A 15,735-nucleotide genomic window follows, 5' to 3' on the forward strand; every position below is an offset into this window, starting at 1 on the left:
ACTTTTCTTTTGTGCAATTTATGCTGCATATTTAAGTACTCTGTGTGTAGTTTTATTATTGAATTGCTGTTACGGCAACTGCAATTGCTGCTGCTGATGTTGCCACTGTTGCAACTGTGGCTGCCACATCACATAAAAATGCCATCAGTGTGATTAAGTCTGGCCAATTGTCCTGACAATGTGCATGTCAAATGTCACAGAAGCAAACGAGCAGCAAACGTTATAAAATTTATAAGCTTCGTGTACTCATCTATGCATACACACACACACACACGCACACGCACACGCGCATACCTCACCTATGTATGTGTGTCACAACCTATGTCCCAACCACAATAACAACTGTTAATATGATTGAGAATAGGCTGAATAGTACTTAACAATACCCTGTAATTATTTATAGCAATAGATAATATAAATTCAGTTGTTTGGAAAAATAATTGAATCAAACTAAAATAAAACAAAGCTGAATTATCTTGGAATATTTGTATTCCATATTCCAATAAACCGAAATTTTGTTTAAAATTAACAAACTTGAGATTCTGAAAATTTATTTATTTAAATAAAGAAGCTACATTGTAAACTGTAATACCTTAGTTATTCTGTAATAAATTGTAGTTCTATTAAAATAGTTTTGCCTAATGATACCCTGTAATCAAGTTCATTACTATATGGCTTATGAATCTAAAAAAGGTTTATCTTAGAAAATGGAAAAAATATATATATACCAAACTTACATCGCTTGCAGAGAATGCAAAAAAACCCAAATTAATAAGAGAACACATATACCCTTACTTACTTCGTTTACAGGGTATGCATATATGGCAGCTGCAGTCTGTGCTGACCCCAATCATGGCAAGAAGAAGAAGAAGCAGTCAATGCCACCCCAAAAAAAAAAAGAAAATAATAACACTGCATTTGCTGTATGCATGTCTGTGCATGTGCGTGCATGTGTGTGCGTGTTCGATGTCAAAGTTTTATCAATTTGCCAATTTTAAGCTTAAAGTTGTTTGTGGCCAAAATTCGTTTTGGCGTTTTTATTAGCCAGACCAAAATGCCAAAAAGCTGATCACATGCAATTATTCTAATTGCTTTTTCAACTACCTTCAAACTAATTCAGTTCCAGCCACGCCCCCATAATGCCATACGCCCATCTCATAGTACAAGCTGATTTAGTTAATTGACTTGGCATTAAATGCAATTGCAGCATTATAATTAATTATAATTTGTTTAAAAACTTAAATTACTCGACTTAAAAATACCTTGTAGCAGTTCTCATTGCCTCTGGCAGACACGACCAACAATATACCCCTTGTCTCTGCATTTACAGGGTATGATAATTAAATAAAGGCAAATGCACAATGATTTTTACACTGAAATCAGTTTTATTTTTCGTAGTTTTGTCATCTATCTGTTATTTAAATCACGTTCAATTCATATTTAATTTAGTTTACTAATTAATAATACGCATAATTACATACATATTAAATTTTTTTTTTGTTTGTTTTGTTTTTTTGTTGTAGCATTTTTGTTGATGTGTAAATGTAGGCTTAAACATTAGAAGAAAGTCTATTACAAGTATTCCATTTAATTATGTATCTTTAGTATGTATATTAAAATTAAATCAAACGCATACGTCAGCTAATTAATTAGATAATTAATTAATTCATTCATTTATCGGTGCATTGGCAACTGTTTTTCATTGTTCATTTTGTTTTAACTCTTCCGTTTTGTTCGTTATTCTTGCTTAGGTTATATTTCTGTTTTGTTTATTGCATTTAAACAATTGATGTTTGTGTGTTTATAATAATTAAGTATAGCAAAAGAACTAAACAATAATGAGCTATACACAAAAACAACAACACTTAATTAATACAACTACAAATGCTTAAGATTAACACGTTATACATATACATATATCCTATATATAGGCATATATATTCATTTATTTAATATTATTTTTATTATATATATTTAATTTTATTATTATGCTCTTAAAATTACGTCGAAGCATGCGAAAATTTTTGCAAAATTATTGTGACACCCCAGGAAAATGTTTTGGGCGCTTTTCCGAATTTTCTTTTCCTTTTATACAATTTTTATGTTAGACTTGTCATTTTTTATTTGTTTGTTGCCTAAAAAACCTTTTACAATTTCGTATACAGTTATGTTTCAATCTAATATTATTAGGATATTATTTTCATAATTAATTCTAATTAATTTTTGCATATTTTAAGCAAAGTTTTCATTAAGTTTTAAATTGTTTTGTCATCAGCTTAATTTAATACAATATTTAATATTTTCAATAGTCGTACATTTATAGTGTTTGTATATATGGAGTTAGTTCTATCTCTTTTACTCTTTCTTCTGCTGCTGCTTCTTCTTCTTCTTCTATGTCTTCGTCTTGCTCTAATGCCACTAAAAATAGCTCATTGAATTGAGTTGCTTTTCAAGTTCTCATCTCGTATACATCGTTTACATTCATTATAGTCTTTTAAGTTCAAAATCTTCGCTTCATGGACAATCTTTTGCAAATAATAATGAAAATAATGAAAATCAAGAAACTCATTAAATTTTATAATATTTTTTTTTTAAATATAAATTTTGGTTAAATCTTAAGTTTAAACCTAAGCTTAAAGTGACTCTCAAACTGTTGGTGTGGACTCTAAAACTCGTGAGTGCCGCAATTGGAAAAACCGTAATCCGAAAAGCTTTCAAAGCTTTTCAACAAATTTCAGTAGACCGAATTGTGATGCTCGTAGTTGTTGTGGGCGGCAGCAGCGTGATGCAAGTACGATGGTATTGCTGTTGCGTTTAGTTCCGATGCTCGCCGTCGCAGCGCTGCAATGCTGTGTCCTCGCCACACATCCTCATCGGTGGCGCCATCTGGCGACTGCATGGCCTGATGACAATGCGGCAGCAAATTGACGCTATCCTGTTGCTGTTGTTGTTGCTGCTGCTGTTGCTGATGTTGCTGCTGCTGTTGTTGCTGCTGCTGCTGCTGCTGCTGTTGTGTTGGTGTTGCTGACTGTTGCTGTTGCTGGTGAGTTACTTGCTGCTGTTGGTGAGTTTGTTGCTGCTGCTGTGGTTGGTGTGCCTGCTGTGGTTGGTGTGCCTGCTGATGATGTGGCTGCCAAGTGGATGTTAAGTTTATGTTAATCACAGCCCGTGTTTGGTTCGTGTCTCCACTAAAGCTACTCACCATGGGCTCGCCATTGAGTTCGTTCTGTGCGGCATTCGGCTGCGCCGACAACGGCGGCGGCGTCACCGACGAGCAGCTGTTCATGTTGGGCGGTGTCGTGGCGCTCGGGGAGCCGCCCGGTCCGCAGCTCACCCCCCCGCCCACGCTGTGCTGATACATCATCGAGTCGCCTGCAAATATACAAGCAAATAAAATTAAATTAATTGATTGATTCTTACAAAAAAAAAAATATAATTTACAAAATAATAATTCCATATTAATTTGCATCCAATCAATTGAAAATATCATATTTTCTTTTATAATTCCTATATAAAAATGCATATATCATAAATAAAATTAGACAAAAAATATGAAAGACAAAATTAATTTTTTTCGAGAATTTATTAAATATTAAAAGGTTATTTGTAAGTAAATTTAATTATTGAATAAATAATAACATATGCAGAAATCAAACAATAAAATAAAAACATAATCAAATTATAAACTGATTTTTCTTTTCAATAAATTTTTATAAGAATCTTCTTTTTAAATTGAAAATAATATTAAGAAGAAATTAATTAAATTTTTATTTTTGTTTACGAAATTTGTAATAAAAGGGACTAAATTTGGCATTTCATATTTTTATTTTTTTTAATAGTGGGGTTAAAATTATTATTATTCAGGAAAATAAGAAATAATATTGGTTTATTTATTTATTTATTTTTATATTTGGTTTTATAATTTAATTGTTAATTTAATTTTTATTTAAATTTTGTTTTATTTTATGCATTATGAATAAAGAAATAAAAGAAATAAATAAATTAAATAATACTTTTTTATATATTTATAATTATAAAACAAAAAAAATGTACTTCAGTAGATTACAAATTAAATTCAATTTAAATAAGATAAAAAAATAATTTAAGCAAATGTATTGCTTTAAAAAATAATTAATTTGTAGTTTACTGTATTAAAAAAAAAACAGAGTCTTGAATGTATACGACTTTCTCAAAATTTAAGAAAATTTTTTATTTCGTTTTTATTTTGTTGAACTCATAACTCTTAGTTGCGATTCCTAATAAATATTCAAGACTTTGACAGAGAAATCAACAAAAGAAAAAAAATACAAAATACAACAAACTTCGAGTCAAACTGAAACTGTAACAATGAAAACTTTGGAATGAAGAAGCAGCAAGATCAAAACCTGTCTCCAAAATGTCAATTAGCACAACTATACGAAATCAAATAAAGCGACGAATACCTTTGGGTATTCCTGAAAATTAAAATTAAACGAATAGTTGTTAATTGAAGGAGTAAATACACCGAAAAATCCGAAATCAAAGCGTTATAAATCTTTCTACATGTATTTATTTATTTATCTGCTGGCTACTGAACCAAATATGTAAAGGAAAAAACAACAAAAAAGTGTTATGAGTTCACAGAAATGAAAAGATTGTCGACTATAATCGTGTTTGTTCAATTTCCAAAATAAAACTGGATTGTGACGAGAGACAGAATACAAAAACAAAAAAATAAATAAAAATTGTCAACTCTTTTTTGAATAATAAATGGAAAGTTTTTGGCAGCATGTGACTAGATTTGATTTGATTGGTGGATGATAAGAGAGAGCCTGTGGCAACACCTACCCAATGCATTTAGGCCATAATGCTGATAGCTGCCGGCACCGAGGGCGGAGCCCATGTTTAGGCCCGAATTGAGGCCGCTATTCAGCGAGGACGAAAGCGGTGACGATTGATTAAGCTGGCCAAAACCTGATTTTGTTATCAGTTATCAGTTAACGTTTATCGTTTATCAGTCAGCAATGCAGCAATTAGTAGCAATAGATACAGATAGATACAGTTACAGATACATTCAGATAGAGATACAAAGTTAGTTTATTGTATTTATTTATTAAATATGGCTCACTCACCTGCCGTCATGGGATTTACTCCCACACTCCAACGATCACCGCCAAACATTCCCGTGCCACAGAGCCCATCGCCCATGGCAATGTTCGTGATGTTTGCCCCAAACGGTGGCAGGCCATGTGAGGGCAAGAGGGCGCCAGGTGTGCGGAACACATTTGTGGTCTTCTTGCGCTTCTTCCACTTGGCGCGACGGTTCTGGAACCAAACCTGCAAACAGAAACATTTTTAATAAATATTAGAGAAATTTCATATGGTAAAATTTCATTTGATATGATTTTGGTATTTAAATGTAAGAACAAAGTGTCATAGTGAAGGATAAATTATACGTTTAAAGGAGATAAGTTTTTCTTGAATATTAATTATATATTATTAAAGTAAAAACAAAACTTTGCAAAAAAATTGTTATACTTAATTCATTTAATTAATTAATATATTTAATTTAATTTTAATTAATTTTATTTCAATAATTTATTTTATTCATTTATTGCAACATTATATTCTAACTAAGTTTTCTTTATTTTAGCTAATTTTCTAGCCTAACAATGTGTCGTTAAATCTATATACATAACACTGTTTGTCCTGATTGACTGACTAACTGATATTTGTGCAGCCCAAACGGTAAGACCTAGGAGGCTGAAATTTTGACACAACATAGCTGAGACAATTTCATCGTGCAGTATAGTGTAACTCATTAAAATTAATGTAATGTAATTTCTAAATATTAATTAAAAATATTTTAAGAGCGTAACTAAGATTTTAACTTGAAAATAACAATTTAATTTATATGTTTAAAAGTAGAATCGATTTTCTGTCTACCTTTGTAAGCCTAGAAGAAACTTTAGTAATTTGATATATTTCTAGAAATATTTCTAATGTGATTATTTGATATATAAATTTCTAAGAATATACAATATATATGATAAATGAATGTAAGAATAGTCTACTTTAATTGCTTGCAGTTGCAGTTAATTAAAGTAGATGCAAGTTGAGGCCTTAAGACCGCGAACAAATTGACTCTCTCTCTCTCTCTCACTCCCTTACTCTCTGTTTCTCTTTCTTTAGCTCTTTAAGTGTATGTACGTGTGTGTGTGTGTGTGTGTACATGTGTTGTCTGCTTGTTAAGCGAGTTCTCGTACATGGTCTTAATCGAGATCAATTACCGTCGTGACAGTCAAAACATGTCTCGACACACACACACAACAAACACACACACACGCATAAATTCCATATGTAAATTCTTTATCAATACGAGACTGAGAGATGGCTAAAAGCAAGCACAATTTGGCCGGCTGCCTGGGGCAACTGCCACTTGGTCAGCCAACAGGCTTTTGTCTTATATCAGCCGTCTAAAACCTTGGCCAAAAGCCGACAAGGTGGTAAGCGAGGAAGGAAGCGAAGAGAAGAGAGGAGAAGGTGGGAAAAAGAGGGACAATGTCGGATGTGTGAGGTTTTCAAATTGGCATTTTCATATGCATAAGAAGAAGCAGCAGTAGAAGAAGAAGAAGAAGCAAGCGGCAGGATGTGTAGACATGTTGAGGTTTTGACATTTACAAGCAGCCAAAATACACACACACACACACACACACTCCCACGCACAGCTTTGATGTAGATTGAAAAAGTGTTGCCTACTTCTAGGAGCCAAAATTGCACAATGTTCTCAACTTGATTTTACAAAGATGAAAAGAGAGAGAGAGAGAGAGAGAGTGTGTGTGAGTGAGAGAGAGCGAGTTGGCAAATGAAGTTCGCTAGCAAATGAATGACTTGTGACATGAAAACGATTTTTCCGCCGTGCATAACAAAACAAAAGCAGGTGACACTAAAAACAGAAACAGAATCCACATCAACATTTGTCGGGTTGACAACTTAACCGTTGTTGCCACACTCACATTCACACTCACATTGCTGTTGTTGTTGTTGTTGTTCTCGCGAATTTATATATAGTAAGCTGAATCCGTGGCAATCTTGAGCTGTCACCGCGATGCGCCGATGCCACAGCCAAAACTAATGGCCAAGAAAAACAAGATGAGTCGAGTCGAGTCGAGTCAAGTCGCAGCTAAAAGCAAAGCTCAAGAAAAATGCCAACTTTTTGTTGCAAAGTAACTTTGCTTGTAATGCTGATGGTCCCCAGTGGATTTGTCATATGTCGGCCAGGCAGGCAGACAGACAGACAGACGGACAGACAGACAGACAGATAACTGGCAACTGGAAGCACTGCCAGTTGCAGTTAGAGAAACACACATAGATACAGAACAGTGTTGCACACTTTTGAGATGCAAAAAAAAGCTGAATTATTAACTTAACTTAAAGAATAAATTTGAAAAAAAATGCTATTTTTTTCTTCCTTATTTCTATTCATTTTTAATTTGAGAAACATAAAACAATACGAATAAAAGTTCAACAAAAATCTTACTTTTCATAGAAAATTATATGGAAAATGTAATGTATTACAAAGTGATATTTTATCACTCTTAAATAGTATCCTAGATACTTTCGAAATTCTACACAAATATTTTTGAATTCTTAAAAACGATAATATATGATGTTTGAATGTAATCATCTTTCTCATGATTTAACAAAATTATAAAATTATTATTTTTTTAAATTTTTATATTTTGACTAACTAAAAGATATTCTGACTTAAAATAAAAAGAAATTATTTGCAAGATCAAAAATATATCTCTGCTAAAATTGTGTGCAAAATGTATTTGAAAATTTTCAAACAGTATGTCAAACAGTTGTTCTGACAAAGAATAAATTCATATATTTCATAATTATAGTACTTAAAAAATTTTGTATTAATAAATAGATCTCATTGTCTTTTTTTTAATAGTTCATTAACATATAATAATAAATCAAAAATTAAGAATAGCTATTTCTTAAACAATAAATATAATCGTCGTTATTGGTTTAATAATAAAATAAAAAAAACAAATTAATTAAATATCCAGGATAAATTATTTTTTTGCAAAAGCATTTCTGTGCATTAATGTTCATTATCAAAACAATTACTCGACATACAGTGCATTTTTGGTAATAGTAGGAAAAGCAAAAAATAAATTAAGACACATTTTAAAAAATTGAAAAACTATTTCCTGCAATAGGAACTTAAATACAACGGCTAGCTTTGACGGGAAAAAAGCTGTTGTGGCAGCACTGATAGAGACAGAACTACATACATCCGATGTCCAGGCTGGATCGACGAGCGTTAACTAAATATGCGCGCAATGTTACACCAGGGACGCTAATGTGCCACATTCAGTGGCACAAGGGGCAGCGACTGACAAAGCGAAAGAGGGTGGGAGAGAGAGGGGAAGGGAGAGAGATAGAGAGTGTGAGATGTAGAGAGGGTTGTCAGCTGACTGCGACGCCAGCGTCAGCAGCGACTGCGGCAGCGACAGCGACCTTGACTTGTTTATGCTTTTTACGTGTTTGTTTGTGCGTCGCTCTATTCATTAACTTTTAATTTAATAATTTAAGACAATGTCTGACTGTCTGACTATCTCTTTCTCCCTCTCTCTCTCTTTTATTCTCTTTCGCTCTATCTCACTCTCTTTTGCATGCTTTGTTTACTACAATTGAATTTATGGTCTGCTTTCTTTTATTTTCTACACCCAGAGAAAAATTATCTGAAATTTAATTATTTACACTGTAATTTAACTATATTGACCGATATTTAAAGAAGTGGCTAAAATTGAAAAATATATAGACTTTTGAGTTAGTAAGAAAACGGGTAAAATAAATAGTATTCATACTAGAAACGATTGACAGTTTTAAAATAAATAAGAAAAGTATTTGGCTGAAACTTTTCCATCAAATGAATTTAAAAAAAACTTTTCAAATGTTTGATTCTATGTTAAATAAAATTTAAAAAAGTAATATTTAATGCATTATTTTGAAAAACAGCTAAATTAAAATTGTGCAAAATTTTTTAATTAATTAGATTTAACTAAATGTCGCATTAGTTATTAATTTTAAGTATATTTTACATTGTTTATAATATATTCGTATCAACTTTGACATTAAAGTCTAGTTTATTTTTAGGAAAACATGTTTTATTGGGTTTTATTTCTCTTAGTAAATCTTATATATAATTTTAATTTATTTGTTATTTATTATTATTTATTTAGTTGGCACAGTCTTCATTTATTTTCTTGTATTTATATATATTTAATTACTTTTTCTGGCTGAATTTCTATATGTTTGCTCTTTCCTGATTTTGTTTTTCATTTATTTATTCACGCTTCCTCTTCTGATATTTCTTCTTCTACTTCTTCTTCTTGTAACACAAAAGCCAAAAGTCATTGCCTACTTGGAGGCGCGTTAGCAGACCATTAAATTGGCATAACGTGCATGACGTGCGAGGCACGTAAATAGGCGTTAAAATGTCGGTTAAACAAAGCATTTATTTTTTATGCGCCTCTCCCAATACACACACACACATACACACCCTCAACAGGCATGTGAATATGTGTGTGTGTGCCAGACATTTCTATAAATATGTGTGCTTGATATTCTGTTCTTCTCTTCTCTTCCCTCCCTTTGTTTTTATTTTGCTCCTTATGCCGCGTTAAATTGTGTTTTGACGGTAATTTTTTAAGCTGCGCCCTTATGCATAAATTATCAGCTCGTCGGCTGAGTGGCGGTTAACTGCTATCACTGACTGTGACTGTTTGTATAAAAGGGGAAGGGAAACAAGGGTTCAAGCTGCTTCAAATAAGTTCAGAATCTGATTTATTTGATTATCAACGATAACAAAAAAACATGATATAAAATCAGCTAAATTTGATGAGCAGCTATAGAATTTGATTGCATTATAAATATATAATTTAATATTAAAACGGAACAAAATTCTTGAAAACAATATAGTTATAAATATGAATGAAGGATTTTACTTGAGTTTAATTAACTTGCTTAAAATATGATATTTGTTCTGTGCTCTAAATAAAAATCGTAATGTATACATTATTGTAGTATTTACTTTTAAAATTCTTGTTTTAAAAGATATAGAAAACGAAGACTAAAAACATACTATCTTTGTGAGAAAACTACTTAAAAATAGATTAAACTGCAAACAGAAACAGATTTTAAAGAAATAAAAAAAAGAATGATTAGAAATAACTCAATTATTATAATGCAGAGGCAAAAGTTGGAATTCTTCAGACAGTTCAGCTAATAAAGGAAAATTTCAAATATTTCTTAACCAACAGCAAAACTACAATTTATTTGCAAATGAAAAACAAAAATCATTCTTTGTCAGCATTTTTCGCACTTTTTGAATGCCAAAAACAGAGCAAAGATTTTACATAAACTCTGGCACCGAAAAATCTCTCTCACAATCTCATTCTCATTCCCAAGCAAATGGAGCAGAAAGGAAAACGAGTTTTTCCAAAAATTGCAGCCATATGCTGCTAACAAAAGCATTTTCATGTTTGGACTTTTAATTTTCACTTGCGACTGACACCAAACCAACAAAAAAAAAAACGAGGATAAAAGAGAATACAAGGAAGGAAGAAACACCACCGGCAAAAGGGCAGACAGACAATAACAAAAGGTGTGAGAATATCAACAACAGCTACAACAAAAAGGCAGAGAAAACTGTTGCAAATAATAAATGAGTCAAGTTCATGAAAAAGCAATTTCTTGCGGCAGGCCACAAATATTAGCAGCAACAACAACAACAACAACAACAATAAGAGCAACAACAGTATTATCAGAGGGCGAGAGCAGCACCCACAACAACAGGGAGAGGGGATGAAAAGCAAAAGCAAAAGTCAGAAATTAAGTAGCTGCCAAATGACATGCAACTCAGAGGAGGGATGAATTCTGCCATGATTTCAGGCATGAAACCAGCTCAGCCCAAATGGGATAACAAGTGATTTGCTTTGATTTTATGACTGCCGACGAGGGAAAGTGATGCCCGAATTTCAGAGGCCAAAATAGCTAATGTAATCCTAGAAAGTAGCTAAAATTAGCTAAAAAATATAATCACAAAAAAATTAAATATAATTTATAGTTTTATGTTAAACTTAAAAAACTAATGTAATCCTAGAAAGTAGCTAGAATTAGCTAAGAAATATAATCAAAAAAAAAAATATTAAACATAATTTTTCGTTTTATGATTAACTTAAATAACTTATGTAATCCAAGAAAATAGCTAGAAGAAGCTAAGAAAAATTATCAATTAGAAAAATAAAATTTTCTTATTCGCTTTATGTAAAACTTTTAATTTTTTTAAAGTCTCATTTTTAGAGTCACTGCACATTAAACATATAAGTCTAAAATGTGGGCTGAAAATAAAACAGTTCTAGTATCTTAACTCATTAATTAAATAAATAAATATATAATTTGTTTTTGAAATATTTAAGCAAATAATTGTTCTGCATTTTAGGCTTTAATACAATGGAAAATTCTGAATTTTTAGTAACTAATAATTTTTAAAAATGCGTCGAGTGTAGATATTAAAGTTAAAAAGATAGCAATTTAATTGTAAAATTGTGATTTTGCTATTTTTTTCTAAAGATTATTTATAAATTATATTTTTTTAATTTCAGAACCCATTTTCTTATATTAGTGTAGACAAATATTTTTTTAATTTAAAAACAGCTTATATTTATATCAACGTAGACAACATTTTTTTTTTTTAAAAGACAGATTAATGACTAATATTATTTCTTAAAATGTTTTGGCTTTTGCATTTTTACAAAACAGCTATAAAATAGCTAAGTCGACAGCACTGTGCGGGGTGAAGGGCAGTTGTGACTGGTGTCAAAGACCCAATGGTATTTTTATTGTGTTTACTCTGATTGCAGGCCATTCATAATGGTCTGTCATATGGCAAATCCTAGTTATCCTTCCCCCCCACTCATCCCACTGCGCATCGTTATGCAACATTAATTGCACATTATGGCTAATAAACAGCTGGCGTATAATGTCAAGTTATTGCCAGTTGGTAACAGTGCTTGCCAAAGTAGTTTGCCAAATCAAATCAAATCAAGCAAACAAACAATTGTTGACAAACATTTATAAATTTGGATGACAGTTTGTGACTCAAGTGCAATATGCTGTATATAACCGTTACATTGAAATGCACTTTGCACACTTGAAAAAGCCAATTTTGCAAAAATATCAATCAGCTGAAAAGTCGGCAACAATATTTGCAAAATTGCAACATAGAAGAGACAACAGAAAATTGCAATCAAAATTCGATTAGCAGCGAATGCAAATATTATTTATAAAGCCGGAGGAAAAACAGAAACAAAAACAGAAACAACAAAACAACATTTACCATTTTCCATAGCTCCTGCCCTCTTTCACTCTTTCTCTCTCTCGCTATTAATAAACATTTGAGTTGTCAAAGGCAGCTTGCCAGATTGTCAGATTTATTGACAATTTTCGCTGGTTATGATTGCGTTTATTGTTGCCGTTGTTGTTGCCACATAATCAAAAATCAATTGGCCAGGTTATTGCATTTCTTTTGGCCATGTCTCGCTTGGCAACTGGCAAATGAATTGGCCACTCTGCCCTGAAATTGGCAACTGGCAGCATTATGATTGTATCTTTTGATGTCCTGACTTTGCTGCTGCTTTTTCTGCAACTTGAACTCTACTTAAGTTAAGCAGCTCCAGCTTTTTTTATTATTATTATTGGACTTGGCTAAGAGCAAGCAGTGGAGAGAGACAGAGAGTGAGAGAGAGCAAGTTGGCTGAGTGGTTTATGGAAATCGTTTTTCGGCCAATATCTTTTCATTTCTTGGCTCAGATAAAAACTGCGTATAAATTCATAAAGCCAAAACACACACACACACATATATATATATATATATACAGATAGCTAGAGTTGTTGTTGTTGTTGTTGCACACAACACAAATGGAGTCGATTTATTTTATGTTATCCTTTAAATCCTGCTTTACGAGCGCGCCCAGCGACACTTGCTGTTCCCCCCTCCCACACTCTACGCTCTCAGCAGCCACTCTCTTCCTCTCCCACTCTCACTCAAAGTCACAGCCCAGCCCAAAATCTAGCTGCTCCACTCGCCAACAGTGTATTTCATTTTGTTCACCCACCCATAGCTACATCCACATCCACAACATCCACAGCATCCACAGCCAATGCTGCTACTATGCCCGTCTCACTCACACTCCCCACTCGCAGTAATGTGTCTCTTCTGGCTTCGAATTGCTGTGACGCGCCCTCCATTGGGGGTTGGCACAACTACAACTACGAGTATTGGTCCATTTACAGTGCACAGTGGACACTGGACAGTGGACAGTGGAATTTGTCTGTTTTAGGCACTGTGATTTATGAATTAGTTGACGCACGTTGACTGGCATTAGTAGCGTCATTACTTTTAGCACACACTGTGCTTGTATTTTGTATATTTTGTAGTTGCAAGCCGAAATGCAGCATATTTCTCAGAGGGAGCTGTGGGGTGGGCAGGGGGTGGGGGCAAATGCAACCCCCAAAAATTTGTTTGGTGCATGCGCAGCTCGCGTTTATGCCACAGCATTTGCAATTTTTTATTTTGCTTTATTTTTTGATTTCAAAAAACGCTTTTGTTGCAGCTTTTTTGCATTTATCAATAGCTTAATCCGAATGGAGAACACACACACAAACATACACATATATATGTATGTATACATATACAGTTATGCTGCCAGACAGTGGACACTTTAGCACGCCATTTTCACACAAACATTTCAATGAAAAGTATCAACGGAATTGCTTTTGAAATTGCTTCATATGCCATAAACGAGCTGCGTGCCAGATTTTCTTTATGCCCTCTTTATGTGACCTCCTCTCCCTCACTCCCTCACTCCCTCACTCCCTCCACTTTCCACACAACATCCACAGTCTGTCTGCCTCTCCCACTCTCTGTCTCTCTCTCTCTGTCTATCTCTGCCTCTCCTACTTTAACTGCCTTAAAGTTTCCAACCAACAACTAATTCTGTCTATGCTCTATAGCATTTTCCTACAGCTCCTTCTACAGTTTTCCGCTTTTCCGCTTTTCCGTTTCCCAGTTTTGTTGTTGCATATTTCCGTTTTGGTATTTCAATTAAACTTTAATTAAAATGCGATGCCATGGTTATCAAACGCGTACTAACAGCAACTACAACTTCAACTACAGCTAAAATTTCCTTTTTTTCTCTCTCATTTTCTCTGCTTTTCTCCAGTTTCCGCTTCCCAGCTTAGCGCTTATATTTGCCAATTTTTGATTACATTTTTGCTGCATTTTTCTTACATATTTGCATTTGTCTTTTTGGCCAACTAAATAAATGCATTTAAGCCAAAATGTTTCGTATCTCATAAATTCTTCAACCTCTTTCTCCTCACATTAGGTATCTTCAGGGTGCTATTATTAGAGGTGGCATTAAGCGACTTGGCAAATAAATTAGTTGTGTCTGAGAAGTCGTGGCCATAATTTATCACTTGCCTCCGCCTGCGGATTGTTTGCCTTTTTGGCCCTCTTCTCTCTCCCTCTTCTATTTGGCCAATCGATAGAAATAACAGTTGGAGAAATCTCTGAGTGTGTGTGGATGAGTTTTATGTGGAAAAAATTATACAATTCTATTCTTAGACTTCACTTAAAACAAAAAAAAAAATCAATTAAAAGCATTGCTTAATTTTGTTTTAAAGTGTGACAAAAAATGCATTTAAAAAGTTATGACTCATCTGCATGTATTTTGAACTCATTTGAATGAGTTAAAATGAATAATCTTAAGGTTTATATCCGCTAACAAAAGTGTTAATTTTTTGATGATTCAACACTTCAATAAATATTTTATATGCAACTTGCGATAAAATCAAGTGAAGAGAATATTAAAAGGGTTTAAAGTTAAGAATCAAAATAAGTCAGCACCAAAAAAAAAAAAATTTCTTTATTAAGACCATAAAAGAAATATTTTTTTTAGATAAGAAAAATATTAAAGAAGTTTGCAAATTTTAAATTAAGTTACAAATAGAAATTCTTAAATAAACACTTGACAGGTATTTCAACAAGAAGATACATAATTTTTTTACTGCATAGTATTTTTTACTACTAATTAATGTCGTTTATTCATTACTTTGTCAACACTTTTATTTTTTAAATTTAATCAGTTGACTTTAATATTGAATAATATAAATTATGAAAATACACAAAAAATAAGCAGTTCAACTTTTGAGTACCAAAATATATTTATACTCCTTCTATCTATCTATCTATCTATCTAGCTATCTATCTATATATCTATCCATATATCTGAATCTCTTCTATTGCTAATTTCACTAGAAATTCAAACGTGTATCTTGAATTTGAAATTACTAATTTTGAATCTCAATCATTTGCTATTAACTGAGATATTTTACTCATCTCTCTTCCCTTCACCCACTTGAATATTCCTTCATATTGTATGAAGCACTTGGTTTACCTGTGTTTAATCTCTCCCCTTACTCTCCCCACCCTCTCCCCTCTGCCTTGGTTGCAGTTGCTACCCCGCTGTTGCCATAGAAATTAATCATGTGAGAAATTCATTTAGTCTGTGGCACGTGCTGACCAACAGCGTTGTTTCGCCTTGCCTTGCGTTGCCACATTGCAACAATTTAATAAACAAACCAATAAATGCAAAACATACGCAAGTTGAGCCCTAA

General features: G+C 32.8%; 1 protein-coding gene across 1 annotated transcript in view; it reads right to left on the minus strand.

Annotated features, from left to right (window-relative positions):
- Positions 1 to 1,492: 1,492 nt before the first annotated feature.
- LOC117783963 (homeobox protein orthopedia) overlaps positions 1,493 to 15,735 on the minus strand; it is a 31,007-nt gene continuing 16,764 nt past the window's right edge. Inside the window, exons 5-8 of the mRNA XM_034621544.1 lie at positions 5,112 to 5,316; positions 4,828 to 4,953; positions 3,203 to 3,372; positions 1,493 to 3,100 (exon numbers count right to left, since the gene is read on the minus strand). Coding sequence (XP_034477435.1) covers positions 2,735 to 3,100; positions 3,203 to 3,372; positions 4,828 to 4,953; positions 5,112 to 5,316 — 867 coding nt within the window. The 3' untranslated portion in view covers positions 1,493 to 2,734. The remainder of the gene's footprint in view (positions 3,101 to 3,202; positions 3,373 to 4,827; positions 4,954 to 5,111; positions 5,317 to 15,735) is intronic.

The sequence above is a fragment of the Drosophila innubila genome (genome assembly GCF_004354385.1).
Source record: "Drosophila innubila isolate TH190305 chromosome 2R unlocalized genomic scaffold, UK_Dinn_1.0 1_C_2R, whole genome shotgun sequence".
Taxonomy (NCBI): Eukaryota; Metazoa; Arthropoda; class Insecta; order Diptera; family Drosophilidae; genus Drosophila; species Drosophila innubila.